General features: G+C 34.1%; 1 protein-coding gene across 3 annotated transcripts in view; it reads right to left on the bottom strand.

Moving 5' to 3' along the window:
- LRP1B (LDL receptor related protein 1B) overlaps positions 1-27,288 on the bottom strand; it is a 2,222,640-nt gene that overhangs the window by 588,348 nt on the left and 1,607,004 nt on the right. For all 3 annotated transcript variants that reach the window (XM_072613193.1, XM_072613191.1, XM_072613192.1), the window contains 2 exons: positions 4,158-4,292; positions 3,429-3,558 (listed from right to left, as the gene is read on the bottom strand). In XM_072613193.1, the coding sequence (XP_072469294.1) occupies positions 3,429-3,558; positions 4,158-4,292 (265 nt within the window). The remainder of the gene's footprint in view (positions 1-3,428; positions 3,559-4,157; positions 4,293-27,288) is intronic.

Raw genomic sequence — 27,288 nt, 5'->3', positions numbered from 1 at the left:
CTGGAGTGGACTTCTCATCTCCCCAACACTGCCTATCCGTACTGAAATCTCTCTTCCTTCAAGACCCAGACTCACTTAGCCTCTGTTCCTTGAAGCCTTCCCTGATCTGTACAGTTGGAAGTGATTTCTAGCTTATGATATATCTCAAATCAATTTTCCCAGACCCTTCCATTGTAATAATCAAATTCTTCACATTTTGTGTTCCCTATTAGATCTCAAGTACCTTGAAGATACAAGTTGTATCTCATTTTTCATTTCTATCCCTTATTTGTAACAGTGCCTTGAACCTTCTTTTATTGTTCAGTCGTTTTTAGCAATGTCTGACTCTTTGTAACCCCAACTGGGGTTTTCTTGACAAGAGATACTGTGGTGTTTTGCTATTTCCTTCTCCAGCTCATTTTATAGATGAGGAAAATGAGGCAAATGGGGTTAAGTGACTTGCCCAGGGTCACACCACTAGTAAGTGTCTGTGGTCAGATTTGAACTAAGGTCTTCCTGAATCCAAGCAGGGTGTTCCATCCACTGCACCACCTAGCTCCCCTGCCCTAAACCCAGGAGACACTTAAGAAATGACTACTAAAATGAAATTGTGTATTAGTCCAATTCTAAAATGAAACTTTGCTGTCTCTTCAGAACACTCATGTAGCATTTTAATCAAATATCATAGTATTAAAAAATCTAACATTTGAGGTTAAGCTTGGTAACATTGCTGCTACCTGGGGAACCTAATAATTGTTTGAGCGTGGTAGTTCTGAGCTGCAGAGGGTGTGTCTATTACGTCCAGCACCAGTTTTGAGCCCCTGGGATGGGGAGACCATCAAACTTCCTGAAGAAGTATAAACCAGCCCAGTTAGAACACAGAGCAGGTTAAAGTTCCCATGCCAATCAGTAGCGAGATTTCTGATGAGATATTGCAGTGCTGCCAGTCTGGGAGAGATCCAAGGAGTCTCACTTTCAAAAATGTGAACAAACAAAAAATCCCTAACATTTGAGAATGAAAGTGTGATACATTTTCCTTTACAACATTCATTATGTTTCTTTTTTTTTAGATAGCACTACTTTTCTCAGACCCAAAAAATCTGAAGAGTGAACTCAGTCATTTTGCATGTGATAACTATAGCATGCTCATTTTTTCAGAAATGTTGCCTTTCCTATACATTTCTTTCCTCCAGTTCTCTTGTCTGAGAAGGACACAATGACTCCTCATAGTAATTCTCATGGCCATACCTTGAACCTTCATATCTATAGCTACTACCATTGTTGTTAATGGGAGATGAGGCAAGGCTGTGGTCAGTCAATTTGCTCATCATTTCAACAAACTGCTATTTAAAAAATATACGGTTTCTATTTCAGGTTTTATTAAACACAAAGTAGATTTCATTTTTATTTCATGTTCAATATAGACCAAGAATTCCCAGGTCAGTGTCTATAATAACAGAGAGACAGACATCTTTAAAATAGCCCTACTTTGGGTGGCATAGGAAAAGGTTCCTTTTGACTTCTTAGTGAGATAGTTGAGTAGGAGTGCTAGGCTGAACTGAACCTCTTGGGAAAGTTTTTCTCAGTAGTCAAGGATTTAACACTTACGACAAAAGTGTTTGACATGTGCAAGTGGTACAGAATGAAAATGGCACACTAGAGAAGAACTGTCATCGAAAGATTTATATTTCCAAGTTCATGGTAAAAAAAAAGTATTTTGCTCATGTGTACCTTATAAACAACCTTCACCTCTAAACTTATTTATGATTGCTGAAGCAATTTCTTGAATTGCTTAGCTAGAAATTGACCTTTAAAAAGTCCAGATATGTAGATGTAGAAATTTAAGATTTAAAGCTGGAAGGTGCCTTAGGGACAACCCAGTCCAACTCTCTCATTTTACAGCTGAGGAAATTAAGGAAAATACAGGTGAAAGAACCTGTCCAATATCACAGAAATAGTGTTAACAGACTTGTGATTCGAAACCTTGTCTTCTTTTGTCAAGTCTTACGCTCTGTCTATCTTGTCAAATGAAACTGTACACACATTCATATACATAGTTTCTAGATGCTTTACCACACACACACACACACACACACACACACACACACACACATCAATAAATGTGGAGGGAATGGCTTTAAGGCTTCACTAATGCATATGGATTTTCTATTTCTATATTTTAAAAAGGCATTATATATCCCATTGTTCATGCCCATTTTTCAAGGTACATTTAATATCTCGGATTCAGCTAATTTACTTCATTATATTTCACCTTTTCCCTTGGCAAAAATACCTGCCATGTTTCAACTTCAAATAGAATACTAAAATGTTGTACTTTACCCTTGGGATATGGATTTTGACTCTGAAATGACTGTAATAGAACCTAGAAACCAATATATGCTCAGCTTTATATTGTCTACCCAATGAAAATTTTTTTGGGGGAAATCATATCAATAAACATGTGTGATGAAGGATAGACAGATACATGCTTCCAGAGCTTCTAGGCTAGGATAAAGATTTCCTGCTGATAAGTCCATCATTTTAATAGGCTATGTCTTTTCTTATCTTGGAGCCCTGAGGAAAATGTTTGGCTGATGTATTCTAAATTAATATTAAAATGTTTCTGTAAGGAATTGTTTCTGTTCCAGTATGACTGAGAATAGTATAAGGTTCTGAAAAATATATCAATCAATATATATTTATTGAACCTTGACTATATATTTAGTTACAATGAAGAGGAAAGAACAAATCTGAAATATATTTTGAAGAGATAAATGACATAACATGGCAGATAGGATTTAATGAATGGAGACAGAGGATACTATGATACTACTTCTTGCTTGTGAGACTGGTAAAATAGTCATATTACTGATAGAAATGGGGATAGTTGAAAAAAGGAAGGAAAACAAGTTCAATTTGAAAAATGTTAAGTTTGAATGAAACAGGATGCCATGTGTAGAAGGTCAAGAAGGCTTACTATTAAGAGAAGGCTGGGTTGGGCAAGTAGGGGTCCACTGTCATTTCAGATGGAGCATTTCAATAGGGAGAGGAGAACAACACACTTTATAAACAATGTGTAGATAAGAAGTATAATCCAATGTAATACTAATTTGAACATATCTGTGACTCCTGCTACCAAATGAAATAGTATCTGTACACATTATACATATACACACATGTATGTGTATATGTACGTACACACATCAGCATAATGAAATAATTATTTCATTATATTGGATTTAAGTCAAATATTTGTAGGTTTCTTTCCAGATATTGTATCTAAAAGGCATATATGTATGAAAATTTGCTTTATTCACAAAACGAATGAAAATCTGCTCTTAGAAAACACTCTTAGTCTCTCTCTCTCTCTCTCTCTCTCTCTCTCTCTCTCTCTCTCTCTCTCTCTCCTTCTCTCTCTCTAATTTATGTATGTATTGAAATAAAATTACCCTTTCTCTGGGTGTACAGCTAGAGATCTTGGTTGATCCAGGCCTTGAGAAATGATTACATATCGGAATGAACCATTAAGTCTTGCCACTTCAATCAAGTTGAAGCCATGGTCTGTCCAATATATATTACCTGGAAGAAAGACCAAATATTTTAGTAATATCGTTCATAAAAAATAACAGGAAGTGCTAAAATTGAATTTCATTACTACTAGAATAATTGATGATTGCTTTTTAATTTATTTTCCTTAATTTTTTGCTTTGTTTTCATCATCTGTCTGCTAGCAGAAGGCTATAAATGCCTAATATATGAACATTTCCAATCCTGTTCTCAAGGATTTCCAGCTTAAATAATATTCTGGTACTTTTAGCTGTCAAAAATAAACTAAAACTTTTTCCACCTGAAGAAAGGGTGGGTGTATTTTAACTTTCCAGCTGTCTTCAGGTAAAAGGGAACTTCTAAGGTGTTTTTTTTTTCTTTTTCCCTGCCTTATGGAGTTCTCAGGAGACTGGCAAAGTTAACACTGGATAATCTGCTTCTACATAAAAACATATGTACAAAGGCTCTGAAACATTAGAAAGAGTGCTGCTGAAAGCAAAACAGACTATTTACCCCTGTGGCTACAAGTACAAAAGTTTATTGTTATGAGCCAGAAACAGAAGTTTGACAAAGCAGATTGAGAGCCCTTAGCAAAATCAGTGTGAAAAGGTAAAGAATGTCATGGATTATACCAGCAATCCAGTCAACTGCTATGCCTTCCACTCTTCCCAAACCATTTGTAATAATATCTTCCTTCCAAGTCTGATCTCTTTTAGCTCTGCTAATTTTATTGAAGCCCATGTCTGTCCAGTAGATGGTATCATTTTCTATAGATAAAACACAGAATAGAATTAAAATTATTAAAAGGCATCATTTTGTAGTAGAACAATGAACAATTCACTGAAACATTTTTCTGTGGATATTCACCATTGAATGTCTTAAAGCAAGGTTTCTTCAGGATTATAAGTTCATGAAAAATGTCAAGAAGTTTACCAGTAAATGATTTTAATCAAATGTTCAATGTATCTGTATTTGAGGTATTTCCCAACAAAAATCTACTCTAATGCTTCAGCATAACATGGAAGATGATCTTGTGTTTTTGAAGGTTACACCAGCAGAACACTAACTCTAGCGTATCCTGTTCAAAGCTGGAAATAATTTTTAAAAGGCTCCAGGGACAAACTGTTCTCATCTCAAACTAGCTAGGTTAAGAATGCTCATCACTGAAATGATGGTCTCTGAATGATGGATTTTTTGTGATAATAGAAATTCTTAAACCCCTCACTACGGTATAGAGGCATCATAATCTATATGGATAGAGGAAGCCAGAACTTTTCACTGTGCTTGGTGTATAGTAGGTACTTAATAAATTCTTATAGATGAATTGATTTGTTAATGTGGTACCTATACCTATACCTATAGTACCTATGTTGATGAAATTAAATAGCTTTTGAAGTGTCAAAGTAGTGAATGTAATATGCAAACCACTTACTTTGACTTTCCCTTCCCCTAATTCTCCCTTTCATGGAATCTTCAGGAATTCCACAATTCATTCAAACATTTCACTGAAACAAGCCAGTATTAAATCACTTTTGTAGTTTTAGAATTATCACTGTGGAACGATAGTTCCAAATGGACAAAGAAGAATCACTAAGAGATTTGAAATCAAGGTCACACTATAGAAGAAGGTTAGTGCTGTTAGAAGACTCACTAAAATGGCTTACAATGTCACAGACAGGTAAAAGGCATGAATATATGTACAGTTCTAGTAATCATCTCATTTAGTCACCCATTGGTAAGATTTTTAATCAGAGAAAAAAAAGGCAACTAGAAAGACTATTATGTAGCTTTTAAAAAATTATAAGATAACTGAGAGTGGATGAATATTCTTGTACATTCTTGAAGACCTCTTACACAATAACTTTTTCTTTTCTCTTTCTTCCTTCTTTCCTTCTTTTTTTTTTAGAATTCACTGATGAAAGATATATCTAAAGACTACAAAACTGATGATTTAATGATTGTTCTACTGCCTTCTGGAGATTAAATTTAAAATGATTAAACTACATAATTCTGATTGAGTATGTGTATATAGAGGCAGTAGCATGTAAGTGGCTAGAGAGTTGGCCTTGAAATGAGGAAGCACTGATGGGTTCAAGTCCTGCCTCTGACATACCCCTGGTTTGTGGCCATGATAAGTTTGTGAACATCTTAGCATCCCAGGCACTCTCAAGACTATAAGTTTCAGATGAGCCAAAGTTTTTGCATGAAGAAGGGACTTTCCTTTGTAATTTCCCCCTCTGTAGCAAAAGTGCACATATGAATACACATATCTACACAGAAGTAACATCAGTAGAATGAGTATCTGGATCTATAGGTATCTGGATTTACAAAGATCTGGATCTATAAAGAAGATCTATGAAAGCACCATAGTTCTGGACCTCAAAAAAGAATGATAGGCTTACATAGATTTGAAACTTTAGCATGGACCTACTGTCACACACAAAAAAGTTGACAACAGGCTAGCGTAATTCTAGAGCTACTGTTTGTTTGTTTTAAGGTAGCTCAGAAGGATGCTGTAAATAAACAAGTCCTTTCCCCAAATTCTACTGCATGGTCAATAGGAAAGTGGTGTAGGAGTTAGCCAAAACAACATCCAAGAACAAGACAAGAGTGAGGGCTATAGATTTTATTTTCAACAATTATGAAAGACATGTGGAATTTTTGAATGAACTATATAAAGTATGTGATCTTTCTCTTTCTGTCCTAGCCAAGGAATGACTGACTATGTATGTACGAAGTGTAGGTTGGCCTATCTTCTAAAAGAGAAGGTAAAAAGGCTAGAGAAATAGTTCTTTATTCTCCAGGTTATCACAAATGTTGAAATGTTTCTTGAAAAAAGTGAAATAAGGGTTTTTCAATAAAAACAAAAATAAAATGGATCTGACATGATAAAAGTATATCTTGACTTGTTAGGAGGGTGAAAAATTGAATAATGCCCTGTAAAGAATAAGGAGAACCAATAAAGACCTAAGAGATAAGAAGATATTGAAATGTCAGCCTACACTGGTGGTGGGAATGGCCTTAATAAATTACACACCCGTCAAAATATGCAAACATATATCAAAACAAATAAGTATATATTTCTCCCCCGTCTGTAAATTTATATGTAGAGACTAGAACAAAGAAAGACAAAAAGAAAATGGCAAAATGAGAAACTAGGCCAAATCCACAAATAATTAATACACAACTACTGAAACTAAAATTTTAAACCATAACCTTTATGACCTTTGAAAGGAAGAAAACAACTTCTCCTTTAAAACTAATATAATTTCCTTCCACTATAATGACCAAAAACAATATGAAAAGAAATTAAAAAAGCAATTAGTAGAATAAATCTGTGTATTCATAAAACTTTGAATTCCTTTTAAAATTATATACATTCTAATCTACTTTTCTTGTTTGGAAATATAACCCACATATTCTATCCCAAACTTTTTATAGTCAGTTCAAAACTATTTGAAGTAATTTAAGGTATCTCTGTAAAATCACCTTGGTGAGGTAGAGTAGCAGTTGGTCTCCTACCTGAAAATGTTAATTTTTTAAAAATTGATGGATATCTATCAATCAATACTTATTGCATGACTATTACTACAATGTCTTAGGTTCTGTATGGGCAATATAAAGAAAAATAAAACTGTTCCCTGCTTTTAATGGACATAGAATGTACTTGAGATGGCAGTGTCCTCTCTCTCTCTCTCTCTCTCTCTCTCTCTCTCTCTCTCTCTCTCTCTCTCTCTCTCAAACACACACACACACACAATGACTAGCAATAATAAAAAATAAAGACAGATTGTGTGGTAGTTCAGAGAGGGCAAAACATCATATGGTGAGAGAAATATTTACAGAAGAGAAAGTACTTGTGTTGGGCCTTGAAGTAAGGGTAAGATTCAATTCAATGCAATGAAATAAATATTTATTAAATGTCTCCTATGTGCAAGTCCTTGCTGACAGGGGCAGGGGCAGCTAGGTGGTGCAGTTGATGGAGCAGTGGGCTTGGAATCAGAAGGACTCATCTCAATGAATTCAAATTCAGCCTCAGACACTTGCTGACTGTGTGACCCTGGGCAAGTCACTCAATTTGTTTTAGTTTCCTCATCTGTAAAATGAGCTAGACAAGGAAATGTTAAAACCACTTTAGTATCTTGGCCAAGAAAACTCCAGATGGAGTCACAAAGAGTTGAACATGACTGAAACAACTGAACAACAACAAAATGTGCAAGACACATCTTTGTAGTATAATAACAGAAAACAAAGCTGTCTCTGTCCTCAATATTCTATTGGAAAAATTCAGTCTGTATACAGGTAAGTAGATAGAAACTAAAGAGACTTTAGCACTGAATCACTGGTACATGTGATTCTTTGTGGACTCTCCCACCTTCTGAAACTCGAATCCCAGCTTTGAAAGTGAGGCCTTTCTTATTCTACCTATCACTAGTGCCCTCCTTCTAAGATTATCTTTGCTTAATCAATGCATATTTACTTGACTGATCTATTCATTAATGTCTAACAGCTAAAACAATTCAGTGGTGATGGTTGAAATGGACCATAAAGATTTGTCAACTTATACTAATAATAGTGGTAATGATTATATCATTATTATTCACATTTTAAAGATGAAGAAACTGAAGCAGACAGGTCAAGTTACTTGTCCAGGTCACACATCTAGTTAGCATCTGACAACAGATTTGAACTCAGGTCTTCCTGACTCTGGGCCCAGTTCATACTTTATATGCTACCTAGCTGCCTAAACCAATTGATTTATTTGTACAGTACTCCATGACCTTAGCCTACTCTCACCAAAGAATCTGAGAGAAAGAAAAATAATTCAAGTTCACGATAAGCAATTAAAAGATTTATAGGATGATAGCTGAGTCAAGCTCAATGCAGAATTTTCTTCCTTAACTCTACTGGTAACAAATGTAAATGAATGCAAATAATTTCTATTCATTAAATATTTATTAAACACAACGTGCCAGGCACTATGTTTAGTGCCAGGGATACAAAAAGAGGAGAAAGAAAATCTTTGTCCTTGAGGAGCTTACAATCTAGTGCAAGAGACAACATGCAAAGAATATATACAAAGCTAATGATATGCAGAATAGATAAGAAATATTTAAAAGAGGGAAAGCACTGAAATTAAGAAGTATTAGAGAAGGCTTGTTGGAGGAGGGTGGGATTTTAGTTGGGACTTGAAGCCAAAGAGGTCAGTAGTCTGAGTGGAGAAGAGAGGGTCAAATCAAGTCTCTGAAGAGATTCTGTAGCAAGAGAATTTACAAAAAGATGCAGTGAAATAATTTTCCAGCATAAGATAACTTGGAGGAACTTTAGGAAAAGTCTGTCTCACTTGGGCAGAAAGGGAGCACAGCTCAGCACAGATCGTGTCTGGGCAAGCCAGTGGGAGGCTCTTAGCCACAGCGCAGATTAGCATCCAAAGTCCCACAGTTCTGGCTCAGCAGGCCAGGGGCACAGTAGGCCATCTGTGAGGCCTCCAACCCAGCGCTGAAGGCAAATTGTTAGCCCCAGAACCCAGGGTACAACAGGCACAACTTGGCCAGGCTACCCCAGCATAGAGGGCAAGCCACCAGCTCCTGATGCCTGGGATCAGAAAGTTAGTGACTAAGCCCCTGGATTCCAGCACAAGAAGCTTGGGGCATTGCCCTCTGTGTCCCAGGAGCAGAATTCAATTTTAAAAGCCATGAAATAGGCTAAAAATGAGCAAGAAGCAGAAATAAGCCTTGACTATATGGTGACAGGGAAGATCAAAACACAAACTCAGAAGATAAGAACAATGTCAAAACGCCTACATGCAAAACCTCAAAGGGGAATATGAATTGGTCTCAAGCCCAAAACCTTCTTGGAAGAGCTTGAAAAGAATTTTAAAAATCAAGTAAGAGAGCTAGAAGAAAAACTGAGAAAAGAAAGGAGAGGTATACGAGAGAGTCAACAGTTTGGAAAAGAAAGGACAGAAACTGACCGAAGAAAACAATTCTTTAAAAAATACAACTGACAAAATGGAAAAAAAATCCACTGAAGAAAACAAGTAGAATTGACCAAATAGAAAAGAAGGCTAAAAAAAACTAACTAAAGAAAATAATTACTTACAAATTAGAATTGGACAAATGGAAGCCAATGGACAAATGAAGTCTATAAGATATCAGGAATTCATCCAACAAAATCAAAAGAATGAAAAAAAATATATGAAAATGTAAAATGCCTCATTGGAAAAACAAATGACCTGTAAAATGAATCCAGGAGAGATGGCTTAAGAATGACTGGACTTCTTGAAAGCCATTATCAAAAAAGGAGCCTGGACAGCATCTTTCAATAAATTTTCAAGGAAAACTGCCCTGATATCCAAGAACTAGAGGTGAATTGAAAGAATTCACCAATCACCTCCAGAAAGAGATCCCAACATGAAAACTCCAAAGTATATTGTAGCCAAATTCCAGAATTATGAGATAAAGGAGAAAATGCTGCAAGCAGCTAGAAAGAAACAATTCAAAAATCAAGGAGCCATAGTCAGGATTACACAGGACTTAGCAGCATTTGCATTAAAGGATCAGAGGACTAGTAATATGATATTCTAGAAGGCAAAGAAGCTTGAATTACAAATAAGAATTAGCTGTCTAGCAAAAGTGAGCATAATCTTTTGGGGGGAAAGATGGATATTCGATGGAATAGGGGATTTTCAAATTTTCCTTAAGAAAAGAACAGAGCTAAACAGAAAATTTGATCTTCAAATATGAGAAGCATGAAAAGGTAAACAGGAAAAAATAATGTTATTCAATGAGACTAAACTGTTTACATCTCTATATGAGAAGATTACACTTGTAACTCTTGAGAACTGTATCTTTAATAGGGCAGTTAGAAGAGGTATACATAGATAGAAGGTGTGGCTTTGATGTGATGATGTAAAAAATCCAGGGGTGAAAAAAATTGTTCTGGGAGAAGAGGAAAGGAAGAGGCAGAAATGGATAAATGGTATGACATGGAGAGGCAGAAAGGACCTATTACAGTGGAAGGAAAGAAGAAAGGGGAGCGAGCATTGCTTTTGAACCTTACTGTCATCAGATTTGGCTCAAAGAAAAAATAACATACACACTCAGTTGTATATAGAAATTTACTTTACCTTATTGGGAAGTAGGAAGGACAAGATGAAAGAAAAGGGAGGTAGGGCTAATACAAGGGAAGGCAGATGGAGGGAAGTGCTGGTCAGAAGCAACTGGTGAGGAGGAATATGGTGAAAGGAGAGAGAAAAGTAAAAGCAGTAGGGAAAATAGAATGAGGGAAATACAGTTAGTAATCATAACTATGGATGTGGATGGGATGAACTCTCATAAAATAGATACAGATAGCTGAGTAGATTTAAAAAACAGAATCCTATAATATGTTGTTTACAAGAAACACATTTGAAGCAAAGAGATACACAGAGAGTAAAGGTAAAAGGCTGGAGCAGAATATATTATGCTTCAGCTAAAGTAAGAAACAAAAGAAGAAAAGGTAGCAATCCAGATTGCAAACAAAGCCAAATCAAAAAAAAAATAGATCTAATTAAAATAGATAAAGAAGGAAACTACATCTTGCTAAAATTATCATAGAAAACAAAGTAATATCAATACTAAATATATATGCACCAAACGGTACAGCAACCAAATTCTTAGAGGAGAAGTTAAGTGAGTTATAGGAATGAATAAACAGCAAAACTATATTAGGGGGATCTCAACCTTCCCCTCTCAGAACCAGATAAACTTAACCATAAAGTAAACAAGAACAAAGTCAAGGATATGAATAGAATTTTAGAAATATGATAAACCTCTGGAGAAAATTGAATGAGGATAGAAAGGGATATGTCTTTTTCTCAGTGGCATATAGGATGTACACAAAAACTAAATATTAGAGCATAAAAACATCAAAATAAAATGCAGAAAGGCAGAAATATTAAGTGTATCTTTTTAAAATTATAACAATAAAAATTACATGTAATAAAGGGCCATATAAAGATAGACTAAAAACTAATTGCAAAATAAATGATCTAATCCTAAAGGATGAGTGAAGAACCAACAAAACATAGAAACAATCCTTAACTTCATCAAATAGAATGAAAATAGTGTGACAACATACCAAAATGTATGGGATACTGCCAAAACAGTAACTTAAGGGAAATTTTATATCTCAAAATGCTTATATGACGAAAACAGAGAAAACAGATAAATGAATTGGGGGTGTGTGACTAAAAAAAGCTAGGAAAAAGAACAAATTAAAAATCCCCAATTAAGTGCTAAATTAGAAATTCTGAAAATCAAAGACAGATGAATAAAATTGAAGGTAAGAAAATCATTTAACTAATAAATGAAACTAAAAGTTGGTTTTATGAAAAAAACAATAAAGTAGATAAACCTTTGGTTAATTTGATTAAAAAAATAAATTAGAAAACCAAATTACCAGTATCAAAGATGAAAGACTGAGTTCAACACCAAAGAAGAGGAAACTAAAGCAATAATTAAGAGCTATTTTGACCAACTATATGCAAATAAATCTGAAGTTAAATGGATACTTAAAAAAATATAAATTGCCCAGATTAACAGAAGAGGAAATAAAATAAATAATCTATTTTAGAAAAAGAAATCGAACACCCATCAGTGAACTCCCTAAGGAAAAAAGAACTCCAGAGCCAGATGGATTCACAGGTGAATTCTACCAATCATTTAAAGAATAATTAATTCTAATAATACAGAAAGTATTTGGAAAAAGAGGCAAAAAGCAGAATCCTACCAAGTTCCTTTCATAGCACAAATGTGGTACTGGGACCTAAACCAAGAACAGCTAAAAAAGAGAAAAAACTATAGACTAGTTTCCTTAATGGATATTGATGTAAAAATTTTAAATAAAATGTTAGCAAGGAGTATACAGCAATATATCACAAGGATCATGTACTATGACCAAGTAGGACTTACACCAGGAATGCAGGGATGATTCAACATCAGGAAAACTATCAGCATAATTGGCCATACCAGTAACAAAACTAACAGAAATCACATGATTATCTTAATAGATGCAGAAAAAGCTTTTGACAAAATACAGCACCTTTTCGTATTAAAAACACTAGAAGGCATAGGAATAAAGGGAGTTTTCCTTAAAATGATAAGCAGTGTCTGTCTAAAACAATCAACAAGCATTATATGTAATAAGGATAAGCTAGAAGCATTCCCAATAAGATCAGGGGTGAAATAAGGATGCCTATCATGACCACTTTTAATTAACATTATACTAGCAATGTCAGCTTTAGCAATAACAAAAAGAAATTGACGGAATTAGAATAGGCAATGAGGAAACAAAACCATCACTCTTTGCACATGATATTATAGCCTACATAGAGAATTCTAGAGAATCAGTTAAAAAAGTACTTGAAACAATTAACAGTTACAGGATATACAATAAACTCACAGAAAACATCAGTATTTGTATACATTACTGACAAATCCAAGCAGAAAGAGATAGAAAAAGAAATCCCATTTAAAATAACTGTAGAGATTATAAAATATTTGTGAATCTACCTGCCTGGACAATCCCAGGTACTATATGAACACAATTACAAAACACTTTTCCTACTAATAAAGTCAAATCTAAACAACTGAAAATATATCAATTGCACATGGGTAGGCTGAGCTAATACAATAAAAATGATAATTCTACTTAAATTAATTTACTTATTCAATGCCATACCAATCAAACTACCAAAAATTATTTTATAGAGCTAGAAAATTTCATCTGGAAGAACAAAAGGTCCAGAATATCAAGGGAATTAATGAAAAGAAATTCAAGGAGTCAGGTGGCCTAGCTTTACCAATTCTTAAACTTCATTATAAAAATTCAATCTTCAAAACAACTTGATACTGGCGAAGTGCCAAGATCAATGGAATAGGCTAGGTATGTGTGATACAATAGTCAATGACTATAATAATTCACTGTTTGATAGCCCAACGACTCTAGCTTCTGGGATAAGAATTCCCTATCAGATAAAAACTGCTAGGAAAACAGGAAAATAGTATGGCACAAACTAGGCAAAGACCAGCCTCTCATGTCATTTACCAAGATAAGGTCAAAATGGGTACTGGAGTTAGACATAAAGGGTGATACCATAAGCAAATTAGGAGATCAATGAATAGATTACTTATAGTATCTATGGAGAAGGGAAGAATTTATGAATAAACAAGAGATAAAGAACATTATGAAATGCGAAATGGATAATTTTGACTACATTAAATTGAAAAGTTTTTGCACAAACAAAACCAATGCAACCAATATTAAATGGAAAGTAGAAAGCTGGGAAAAAAATTAGCCAGTGTTTCTGATAAAGGATTCATTTCTCAAATATACAGAGAACTGAGTCAAATATGTAAGAATACAAGCCGTTCCTCAATTGATAAATGGCCAAATGATATGAACAGGCAGTTTTCAGAGGAAGAAATTAAAGCTATCTATAGTCATATAAAATGTTCTAAATCACTAATGATTAGAGAAATGCAAATTAAAAACAGCTCTGAGGTACCACATCACACCTATTAGATTGACTAGTGTGACAGAAAAGGAAAATAATAGATGTTTGAGATGCATGACAACTGGAACACTAATGAATTGTTGGTGAAGTTGTGAATTGATCCAACTGTTCTGGTGAATTATTTGGAACTATGCCAAAAAAGGCCATAAAACTGTGTGCAAACTCTTTGATACAACAATACCATTATTAGGTCTGTATCTCAAAGAGATCAATACAAATGAGAAAAGGATCAATATGTACACAAATATTTATAGCAGCTCTTTTAATAGTGCCAAAGTTTTGGAAACTGAAGGAATGTCAATCAATCGAGGAATGGCTAAACAAGTTGTGGTATATGAATATAATGGAATACTATTATGCTATAAGAAATAATGAGCAGGTGGATTTCAGAAAAACCTGGAAAGTCTTACATGAACTGGTGCTGAGTGAAGTGAGTAGTACTGGGAGAACATTGTACGTAGTAATAGCAACACTGTACAATGATCAAACATAACAGATTTAACACTTCTCAGGAATACAATGAACCAAGTCAATTCCAAAAGGCTCATGATGGAAAATGATAACCATATCCAGAGAATGAACTATGGAGTCTGAATGTAAATTGAAGCAGACTATTTTCACTTTTCTTGTTTTTCCTTTCTCCTGGTTTTTCCTCTTTGTTCTGATTCCTATTTCACAACATGACTAATGTGGAAATGTTTAATATGATTGTATATGTATAAAATATACATATACATTTATCAGATTGCTTGATGTTTTCAGGAAGGAGGAAAGAAGGGAGAGAAGAAAAAATTGGAAATAAAAATCTCATAGAATTGAATATTAAAAACTATATGGACATGTAAATAAGAAATAAAATATTATTAAGTGGGGGGAATTAAAAAATAATCATCATCATAATAACATTTACATCTCACAGTTGATGTGAGGATCAAATGAGACATATCTAAGGCACTTGGAAAACTTTAAAGGTCTATAAAGATGCTAATCATTTCTGATGCTGCTGCTGCTGCTGCTGCTGCTGATGATGATGATGATGACGACGATGTTGATGATGACGATGATGATGATGAAAGCTGATAAATGATTGGGAGCATGCTACTCTGTGAAAAATTTCTGAAGACACAAATGTTAGATTCTAAAGTTCTACCAGAAACAGAGTGGTAGAGAAGAGGAATGCACTAATGCATTCCAGAAATGGTTGCTGACATTTGCTAACTCAAATGCCGTATCTTTTGACATACTCCCATGCTTGCCTTCCCCACCAAAATCCATAACTCTTTTCACTCAGTTTTATTTTTAAAGCTGGAAGGGATTTTAGAGATGAGAAAGCATATTTTGCTGTTCATTAACTATTTTGCTCAAAACGAATAGTGGTAAATCCAGGACCAGTATCCAGGTGCCCATATCCCAGACCAGCACTTTTGCAGCATGCTCTTTCTTCTCATTCTTTATTCTTTGACATGGAGTGGCACTATATATAGTATCACAATGTAAAGTGACAGGGTTTTTGTGGGGAGAGAGGGGAGGGAAGCAGGGAACCCTGATCAGTTCTGATCAGAAGATTGAGGGAAACGCACTACAGTTAACACTGAAAGGGTAGGATATATTATAACCTACTATGACTTCATCTAAGATATCTTCACTATCAAAACCCAATTTATTTTCATCATTCTCAGCAGAATGATAACCCAGAAAAGAGGCTCATAACTTGGAATTATGAGCCTGGATAGGAAAAATACAACCTTATTTACACCAACTTCCACCTGAAATTTAGAGGCAGCAAGGTAGCACAATAGATAGAGCACTGGTTCTAGGGTCAGGAAGACCTGAGTTCAAATTCCAACTCAGACACTTTCTAGTTGTGTGATTCTCAGCAAGTCATTAAAAAACAAATTTTTTTGTTTGCCTCAGTTTCCCTTACCATAAAATGGGGTTGATAACAGCACCTACCTCACAGGGTTGTTGTGAGGAACAAAGGAGATATTATTTGTGAAGTGCTATAGCAGTTATAAAAATATTTATTCCTGTCACTCCCCTCCATTTGGTTTTCCTTTTAATTATTTAGAAACATTATATTGCAAAGGGGTCCATGGAATTCACCAGATAGCCAAAAGTGACTAACTAAAATGACAGAAAGGAAGGAGAACACAGAATAACTCATAAGTAATATATTTTTAAAAAATTTTTAGAATCACAGGTAAAATAAACAAACAAAAAAGGTGATGAAGTTTGTGCTTCTTGTGACTTTGCAAGTTCAAATTGCATACATCTGTACTTGCATTGGGAAATGAATACACTTTCACTTGACCTTATGGAAAACTTCCTTTGACTATATACAGATGACAGTAATGCCTCCTACAAAATGGTGGTCTTAGGAAGGCATATGATGATGCATAAAGGCCAAGAAGGACTTAATAAATAAATAATTTAATAAGATTAATTCTTCACTGAGTACTTATTATATGCACAGCATTGTTCTCAATACCCAGAGGAGGATGGTGAGACCTGAGTTCAAATATGACCTGAAACACTGACTAGCTGTGTGATCATGGTCATGTCACTTAATCTTTTTCTCCTTCAGATTCTTTAGCTACAAAATGGGGATAATGATAGTCCCTACCTCATATAGATTTCATGAGGATCAAAGGATATAATGTTTATAATGTGCTTAACACAAGGCCTAACACATTGTAGACATTTAATAAATCACTCTTCCCTTGCTCCCCCTTGTTTTCTCTCAAAAAACATACAATTAGGAAACAGTGTAAGGTAATATATAATTAAAAGCTATATTACAGAGACTAGGTTACAAATGTGAAAGTTTATCCAATGATTAACAAAAGTTTCGCAGGGGGTGTGGGGATTAAAATTGGGTTGTTAAAGATAGGTAAAACTGTAAATAAGTTGAGAAGGTAGAGGAAAATATTATAAGGGGATAAGGGGTTAATCACTCAAAAATATGTGAACAAAAATGGTCCTTAGACAACTCACACAAATTCTTCATAGCTTGGTCAAGTCTACACATGGGAAGGGATCAGATCACCATATTAACAATCTAATGACCTGCTTTCTGCCTGAGCACTCAGGAAGCTGGATTCAGCAATAGTGAACTAGTGTATGGTGAACTTTGTGAAGACAGATAAACTTGATCACAGTCATGGCCTAAGTTGAACTTTCTGTTTGTTTCTAGTTTTAGCAAGTATTTCTAAATATTTTGCTGGTGAATAAAGACAAAGTTCTTGATACCCAGTATTAAAGGAGAATCAGTAATAACCTACTAATGAATTACATTTGTTTCTTTCATTTTGAGAAAGGCAAATCAATACACACTCTAATGGGTAATTTTCCTATAGAAACAAATCACTAAGAACTTCATCCTTGTGAGTAAATAAAATAGAATCTGTAGACTTCAAAGGTTTTGAATATCTTAATCCCCTTAAGGTACAGTGTTATGAAACCTTAGTTAATGTACATTCCCTTTTAAATTACTCTTTTATCAAACAAGAAATATATGCCCATCTGGCTTTTGTATCTTGAATAGAATTTGCATTAAACACAGTTATTATAAAAGCAATTCCATTTTAAGGTTTTGAACTGTTTGCTCTCAGGGTAACAAAAAGAATCTTTCACATTTTCTCAAGCATTCATTTCTTTTTTTTTCTCTTCAAAGCAATCTTACTGTGTTGTTTTTCATATGCATTAAGTTAGATCTTGCAGTAATTCTGTGCCTAATTTTAACTTTCAGGTAGCACATGAGATCTTAAATTTCCTGTCACACTCTCATCGTCTTCAGATTAGAGGAGGTTGGATAGCAGCTCTAAAGGGGAATTGTGCTAATTTATTCTGTTTTAGGTTTACAAAGGCAAGCTGTAAAGTTGAGACAGTATTTTGAATAGTTATATCTTGAGGGGACACCTACTCAAAGACATTTCTTTAGGAAATCATCAACCTCTTTCAAAAAATGCTGCCACTCTTTTCTTGTCACATTTGTGAGAAACAGAAATGTGGCAATCTCACTTCCCAAATGTACTCCTTCTATGTGTTTCAACAAAAAAAATGGGCAAAAGTGGAGAATGAAATTTTTATCATGAAAAATAAAAGCAAGGGAGGTAACAGAGATATTCATGATTTTGTTCATCCCTCAGGCTTGAATTCTTAAGGAAAATAATGAACTGAAGAAATCATGAAATGCTTAAGATAAAAACAAAATATTTTTTCAACAACCTTATTTTTCAACATCATATTTCTGCAGATTCAAGGAGAAGGCATAGAGCTACCTCCATCCAATAAAAAATACATTTACTAAGTATCCATTATATTCAAGACACTATACTTATACACAAATCTTAGTATAAAATAACATTTTTCTGGATACATTTTGAAGATAGACTATTTTAAAAATAGAATATTTTTTTCTTTTAAGCCCCCAAACCAAACAATTATTAAACAGAACAAAGCAGAGGAAGCAACCTGAATTTGATCAGAAATTATTCTTATTTAAGAAAAAAATAAAACTAAGGTTTACTACTGCTTGAAAATAAGAAATTCAATTTTACTGCATGTTTTCAAAGTTAAATTCCTTTAAGTATTCCAAAGATGAGCATAATTAATTTGAATGAATCATGTCATTTTTCAGAGAATTTTCAGAGAATCTCACATTTTCAGAGAATCAATTTGTCCCAATGTACTACTAGAATCACTGAAAAAATATACTCTGAGAAATATTTGGATGAGTTTCTATTGTGGTTAACATTGGGGAGAGAGGAGAAAATTATCTCAGGATGAAAGAGTTATCATTAACAATATTAAAGACTCAATATCATTGCAGTGCTCAATGGCAGGCTTAAAAGTCTCCCTAATCATTTCATTAATAAGATGACACAGAAATCTATGAAAACCTTGTGATATGATTATTTTCTAATTTGATTTTTACTATTATTGAGTCCTGGTTGACATGATAGTAAAATACAAGCACTTAGCTGTGCTTATATTTTCCCAGAAAGTAGAGACTTTATCCTCTGAAGATATTCTAACTTTCAAGAGAACATGAAGAAAATGATAACTAACATTCAGCATTAATTGTAGTGATGTTGAAATCTTCAGTTCACTACTGTCCCACAGTCACTGTAGCTTCACTATCAAGCTATTTGAAAGACTCACAGAAGAGGCATATTTTATAGATGATTTCACTTTAAAAGGGTTCCCACAGGTTCTTTAGGAAGCAATCATTTCTGAAGGAGGCCTAGGACAAGTCAGCCTTAGGTTAATTGAATTTTATTCTATTGCAAACATATGGCAAAGTTAAATAATTTATTATGAACACTATTTCCCAACAAAATTAACTTTAACTCGATTAAAAACAGAAGAATTATAATTCTACAAATTTGAGAATGAGGGGAAAAGAAACTTTTAATATAAGAAATACATTACTAATCATAAAAATATCACCAAGATGTTTGTCATGCTATCTCACTGAGATGTATGTCATGCTATCTCACTGAATGTCATGCAATTTGTCTAACAGATGTCCTAAGATAAATTATGATACTGCATTATGACATTGTTCTAAGTATCTATTAGAATAACTGGGAATTTTCACACTTGAAACAGGTTCATTGAAATACACAACTAGAGTAATGAAAGTTGATAACATTTCTTATTAAACCTATTTAGGACCAAAATTATTGATGGTCATAATAGTTACAGCTATGGTGTCTAAAAAATAAGTTACCTTCCAACCTGAAAACATGCCTCAACTTCCGGATCAAGAGACCATTCTCAGAACCTATATTTCTCAGCATCTTCTCCCCCTGATTTTGAAGCTCACTATCCTCAATTATCCCCATTAGCTTTGTAGATAGAACTTTCTCCATGTTTTCTTTGGAATATTAGACTAGAGCAGCTAGGTGGTACAAGTGGATTTAATGCTGGACCTAAAGTCAGGAAGACCCATCTTGAGTTCAAATCTGATCTCAGACATTAACTATTCATGTGACCAGGGCAAATTACTTAACCTTGTTTGTCTCAGTTTCCTTATTTGTAAAATGAGCTGGAGAAGACTGAAATGGCAAACTATGTCAGTGTCTTTGCCAAGAAAAGCCCAAATGGGGTCATGAAGAGCTGAACACTACTGACATGACTGAACAACAAATTGACTATAAAAATGAGGAGCATTTGGTATAATTTAAAGCAATCACCCAATATATCGAATTCAATTTGACAAGCATTTATTAAGCACCATCAGGTCCTAGATACTGTGATAGGAAGCTGGGATGTGAAGAAAAATAAAAAAATAAAGCAGTTCTTGCCTTTTAAGAGATTTTGTTCCACTGAGATAAAATAATATGTACATAATGTAATACAAATTTAATACAATGTTGTTTGTAAACTTTAAAATGCTAAATAAATGCTAGTTACTATAGCTATTATAATTAGAATTGACAATACTTGACAATTGATTAAATAAATGATTTTTGGGGTTGGATGAACAAGAATGAAGAGACAAATATGGCTCCTAGGTAGTGAAATTGGTGACTGAAACAACTGAAGTACCTTCAGCAGAAATTAAGAGGAAGGGTGAGTGTAGGAGGGAAGAGAATCAGTTCAGATACACTGAATATGAGATGCCTATGGAACAGCCAGAGTAGGATGGCCAGTGAACAGATGGAGATTAGCCACTGACTCAGGAGAAAAATGAAAAATGAGAGGTGTCAATTTTAAAGTAATCTGCATAGTGAATTATAACAAGAGAACATGCAGAGAAAAGAGAAGAAGACTAATATTCATAGTTAGAAAGCATAGTTAGAAAGGAAGATGATATTTCAAAGAAGACTGAGAAAATTCAATCCACAGGTAGAAAAAGAACAAGAGGGAAAAAATGTCATGAAAGCCCAGTTACGAGGGAGTGATAACAATGTTAAATGTTGAGGCAGATGGAGACAGACATTTCTGAAAAATCATCATGATTACTGTTCAAGGAGAACTCAAAGTGCAATTCTGGTTTGTATTAGTTTGTGATGGGGGCACTGGAAAAATGACATTTGTAATAAGTCATTTGACTGGTAAATTTGAGAAGTATATGGCCACCTTTAGTATAGAGATCCATTCCCTTGTGCTCCATACTAACAGAGGTCCTATTACATTTTATGTATGGGATACTGTTGGCCAAGACAAATTATGACTACTGCATCCAAGATCAGTGTAGCTTTAGCCCATTTGATGTAACATCAAGAATCACTTACCAGAATGTACCTAACTGGCATAGAGATCTAATATAAGTATATGAAAATATTCCTGCAGTGTTGTGTGGCAAGAAAGTCGATATTAAGGACAGAAAAGTCAAGGCAAATTAATTGTCTTCCATTGGAAGACTCTCCAGTATTATGACATTTCAGGCAACAGTAAGTATAACTTTGAAAAGCCCATCCTTTGGCTTGCTTGAAAATTTACTGGTGACCCTAATTTGGTTTGTTGCCACATCTGTTTTTTCCCCGCTAGAGGTTGTTCTGGACCCAGCACTGGCAGCATAGTATGAGCAGGACTTATAGGTTTCTCAGACAACTGTGTTCCCTGAGGAAGTTGATAACCTGAATGAAACTAGAACCCAGTGTCAGAGGTCTATGTGTGTAAGCAACTGTCCTATTATGTTAGGATGTAGGGTGTTTACTACTTTATTATATAGCTACAAAGAACGCATACTTAATCTTTAGAATGCTGAAGGAGATGAATAGGCTTTAGAGTGATTATAGAAGTTTAAAAAATATGTAATTCATGTTTTAGACTTGTGTAGTTAGCTATTTTGAACTACAATTACATTCTCCTTGAGTTTCAAATACAGTTTCATTACAATATTCAGTGGTGAATCTTGTTTTTTATGGTCATTCCTTTTTTGTTTGGATCATCATAGTTTTACTTTTTTACATGTCAAATGTTGCAGAAAGTCAATAAAAGTGGAGGCAGAGAAAAGTTCATTAGATTTGATCATAAAAAATCACTGGTGACTTGGGAAAGAGTAGTTTTAGTAGAGAGGTAGTACCAGCAGACAAGCTATAAAGGATTGAGAAGCAAATGGAAGGTGAGGAAGTGGAGGCAAGAAATATAGTTAGTGTTTTCTTAAAATTTGTTTATAAAAAGAGGGATATAAGATGGTAGGATCATGGAAAGATTGTGTTTTTTTTTTTTTAAGATAGACTGTGTAAAGTAAAACCGAAGAAATAACAGTCCTAAAAAAAGAAGGAAAAATTCAAACCTTCCCAAGAAATTCTGACTCAATGAGCATAAAAATCTAATATTTTTGTTGAAAGTCTGAGATAGAACTCAAAAAATTATTAAAGTTATTAAAAGGCTAGTAAGGACAAAAGCTTGCTTGGCGATGACTAACTTGAAATATTTTAGATTTTCAAAGACAAGACGTAGGAAAAAATAGAGAGAACTATACACATACTTTCCTAGAGCTATATTACCTTGAGACAGAACAGTCTTAGATCTTGCAGGTAAAAAACATAGTGTCAGTACTAGTCAGTAATTGGATGGGAGTCTGCAAAGAGATATGCATGTGCTCTGGAAAATCTATTTAATGACTGCATGTTGGCACTTCTCTCTCTGACTCAGAATTTAATACATGCTCTACCAAGTTATGAGGAACATTTTCTTAAAAGTTCATATTAAAGAAAATGTCTTCAACCCCCACCTTAGATCCCACTGACTTCCTGTTTAATGTATAACTGAAGTTAGAGCATATTCAATTACTGAAGGGAGCAGCGGACAATTAGTTTGTAAATCGACATATCAACAACTGGCTTTAATTAAAATTAAATAAAAATCTGGCAGAATGAAAGTGAGGAGTAAGGAGAGTTGGAAGCCAAATAAGCCAATACTACCAAGTAAATCAAGAGGTATATTAATGCTTTACAGATAATTAGACTCAAAGTTGTAAAGCCAAACCAAAAGAACATAACATCTTCAAGAGAAATTTTGAGTCTTTTTTGCACATCCATCACCATGCCTCTTCGTTTTTGCTTTGCCTAGGCCCTTTTTTATCCTCTTTGTCTATATCCTATCATATGGTGACCACAGTATCTCTGATAGGTTTAATTGCTGTCACTATGCATATGACTCCTAACTCTGTATATCCATCAATGCTCTTTCTATTGAATTCTCTTTACATGGTTTCCTATTAGATATTTCAAACTGAGTGTCTTCTAGGCACCTCAAGCTCAACATGTCCAAAATGAGCCCATTATCTTCCCATCTGAATCTCACCCTACTTTTGGACTTCTATTCCTGTCAAGGGAAATACTATCATTCCAGTTATACAGGTTCACAACCTTAGCATTATCCCTATACTCCTTAGTTTCCCTTACCCTACCTATTTAATCAATTTCCAAATATTGTAATTTCTTCCTCTGTAATATCTTTCATATCCACCCCCTTCTCTCTACTCACATAGCTACTTCCCTAATTCAAGTTATTAATGCCTTTGACCTGTATTATTTTAAAATAATTTTAACTATTTTTAAATTTTTAGATAATCTAATTAAACCTTCTAATTCAATAATTAATCTATAATAATTCTATATTATATTTATATAATATATGGATAATATATGTAATTCTATAATCTATCCAATAATTAATCTTCTAATTAACTAATCTTCTAATCATTCTCTTTGCCTCAAGTATTACCTTCTCTAGGACATCTTCCTCCATATGCCTCCTATAGAGTTATTTGGAAAAATGCAGGTTTGACCATGTCTCTTACTCAATATACTCATCACATTGCTTCCAGAATCAAATATAAGCTTCCTTCACAACCTGGTCCTGACCTATCTTTGCAATTTTATTATACTTTACTCCCCTTCCCATACTCTAGAGTCTAGCTAAACTGATCTGCTTGTTACCAGATATTCCACCTCCAAGTTTTTGTACTACTTGTCTTCCATGCCTTTAATGTATTACTACTTCACCACTGCTTCTTAGAAGGCCTCATTGCCTCCAAAATTCTGTTCAAGTGACATCTCTTATAAATAATCTTTTCTAATCTCCCCAGCTCCTTGTGACCTTCCCAGAAAGAACTTCTTAAAAATATATACCTATGCATATATTTTGAAATTTATATATGTATATATGTATGTATATATGTATCTATGTGTGTGTGTATATATATATATATACATATACATGTATATATATGATTTATGTAGAACTTAAGCTTCTTGAGGGCAAAGACAGATTCATTTTTAACTTTGTATCCGATAATTTATTACTATAAATGGCACACAATAGGCATTTTAAAATGATCATTGATTGACTGCTTGAATGAGTAAATTCTAGAATAGTTTAAGAGGATATGGTAGATCTCGGGGATAAAAGAGATGTAAAACAAACTACTACTATCAAGGAGTTTTCAGCAAAATAGTGGAGACAGGATTAATTCATATATACATACTTAAATATCAAAGTGTTTATAATCTGTTAAAATGAATTTTTGAAATCTAAGCACCATAGATTTATACTGATGTTAAATACGAATGGTCGCTTTGTTTTTTTTGCAGGAGAAAATTAAGTTGAACCAAAATATATTTTCCTTGTGATTCATTTGTCCTACCCTTTTTCTACAAAGGTAAGATTCACAGAAATACTGAACATTTGGATTAGGCAAAAGATTTAGTGGGTGAAGTTCATGGTGAATCTTTAAGGTTGTCACTTCAGCAAGAGATGACTATTTCTAGCTTTGTAGGCATCTGTGGTGTTATATAGAAAGGATATGTCAAGTCAAAGACATTGAATCTTTTAATTATTTCCACTCATTCATTAATCCTGCAAAAAATGTTGAAGTAGAGATATAGAAAATGCAGGTTCAAATCCCTACCTTCATTGAGGACTAAGATGAATTTAGAAGCAGATTACCTTCAGTGACATAATTTACCAGATAATTGCTCAAATCCTTATTTCACTTTTCCTGTTAAGGCACAGACTGCTATAGAAAATTGCTCTTATGTCTCTGAAGGAGAGAAATCCTTTAATTTTGAAATATGCCACTGTCAAGGATTTATGATTGTTAATGTGAGAGAATTAGGTTGGATTTACTCATAATCAAATACCTTGAAAACTTCCTGAAATTGAACACCTAATCATTAAAGGTACAATGATAACATGTAACACAACACCTGCCTACTACTTAGCATGTCAAGCCACAAAGTTTTCATAATGTTTATTCATTGATCATTGAACTACTTTCATCTCTGAGGTTCATAATGGCTACTTTCAAGTATTTAGTAATTTTTTAAAAATCAAGTCTTATTTTTCATTTTGTTGTTTTTGCTTGTTTGTTTGTTTTAAGATCTCAGTCTCCAATAATGAAACAGTTAAACGAACAGGTAACTCTGCTTTTGATGTTTCAATTAGCCTAAACCTGTTCTTACTTAGACAAAAAAAAATCAACCATGTTCCTTTTTCCTTTTTTGCCTATTGATGGAAATCACAACAAATAGTCATTGGGCAGAAAAAGCAAAAGCAAAAATGAAATGAGGAAGTATGGAGAATTAATAATTCATACATAGAATAACAAAGGGCACATGGTAGAATGTAAACACTTCTTTGGCCAGGTGAATTCATGAGCTGTATCTGTACAGCTGCATTGAATTATTAAAGAGGTGATGCTAATATCTAGATAACTCAGCAGGGCAAAAAGCAGCATATTGTTTAACTGTTCAAAATATATTAGATATGTTTGATTATAAGAACTAGGTGGAAAATGTTTCTCCATAGCAAATCAGCTGGGGTATCAAACTTCATAGTTGCCTTATACCTTTAACATAAGTGTAAGTTAACACAACTGAAGGGGAAACGGTAAGTAGAGAAGATAAGAAATAGAGAAAAAGATGAAAAGTGAAGAACCAGGGGCATTTATAGCTCTGGACTCAATTGCCCTCCATTGGAAAATAAAAACAACAGAAATAAGAAGCTAAAAATCATTACCATTTCTCCTTTGGGGGGTGGAGAGGAGACACTGAAGAGCAAAAATTAAGAGGAAATATCATGCTCACTTGAAAAGCCACAATTTTCATTTTCATTGCGAATAGCAAATCAAACTCTCTCAACTGTATAGATCTCCTATCCCTCCCATAGAGGACCAGGGATAAGCATGGTTACCCCATATTTGAGTGCTATACGGGAAGCTGACCTTAATTTAAGTCCATGAAGACATAAGTGGTAATGACGAAGGAGATGGGAACAGAGGAGCTATGAGATTTGGTTATAGGACACAGATATACCTCCTACAACGTAATAGAAGGTCCATTGTAATAGACCACCTATGAAAGAGTAGAGACATGAGAAAAATGGCAGCCGTAGGATCTGAAAACCTAAGAGAAGCACAGGTAGCTAGGCATTTACCCCAGATTATCTGGTGTGAAATGGTACACACTATTTGTAAGAGCTCATTTGGGAAATTTTTCTGAAGTTCTCTTGGAAAAAAAAAAATTTTCCTTGAAGATTGTGTTATTTTATCTATTAGAACTGTTATCAGAACAGAACACCTTTCAAATATTATGCTAATTCCTTATGGTCTTATTACCCTTACGTGGTTTTGTGTCTATATTCTGACACCTGTGGTATAAATATGTACATTGTGAGCACAGTTTAAGCTAAAATAGGAAGGATGCCTTAAATCTTTGGGGTAATTTTTGGAAATATTATTGAAATTTTAGTACTGAGTCCTCATAAAGGATTTTTGACATTAAAGTTGGCTTCTGTCACTAAGTACATGGAGGGTGCCACCTGCTGTGCTCTGAATGGTTTAGAGCAAGTTAATTACTTAATATACTATGAGAATACACTGTCTACAAACTTCAAACATTTGATTAACCAGCGTTAAATATCAACAATCCTGAAGAGAAAAAAAAACTGAAGCGAACTAGTCACCAGAGCCACCCCAAATCAAAGGAGAAGATACAGAAATTAAGTTTAAAATTTTTCTACAAAAGAAGGAATCACTTCACGATACTTTGAGAGGAAGTCAACATCTAGAGAAGGGAAGTAGACTGACTCAAGGACACAACTAGTACTTTCCTATGCCAAGAAGTTACAAAGCTTTTCAAAGAAGCTTTTGTGTTCCTCTGGAGATGAGTCATTTAGGGCATAGAAAAGCCACACCACTGGAATATTACAGCAGATGTAGAGATAGACAGAGAGATAAACAG

Source organism: Notamacropus eugenii, chromosome 5 (assembly GCF_028372415.1).
Source record: "Notamacropus eugenii isolate mMacEug1 chromosome 5, mMacEug1.pri_v2, whole genome shotgun sequence".
In the NCBI taxonomy this organism is placed as follows: Eukaryota; Metazoa; Chordata; class Mammalia; order Diprotodontia; family Macropodidae; genus Notamacropus; species Notamacropus eugenii.
Note: the sequence above shows the minus strand (reverse complement) of the source record. Positions and strands in the feature narration are given on the sequence as shown.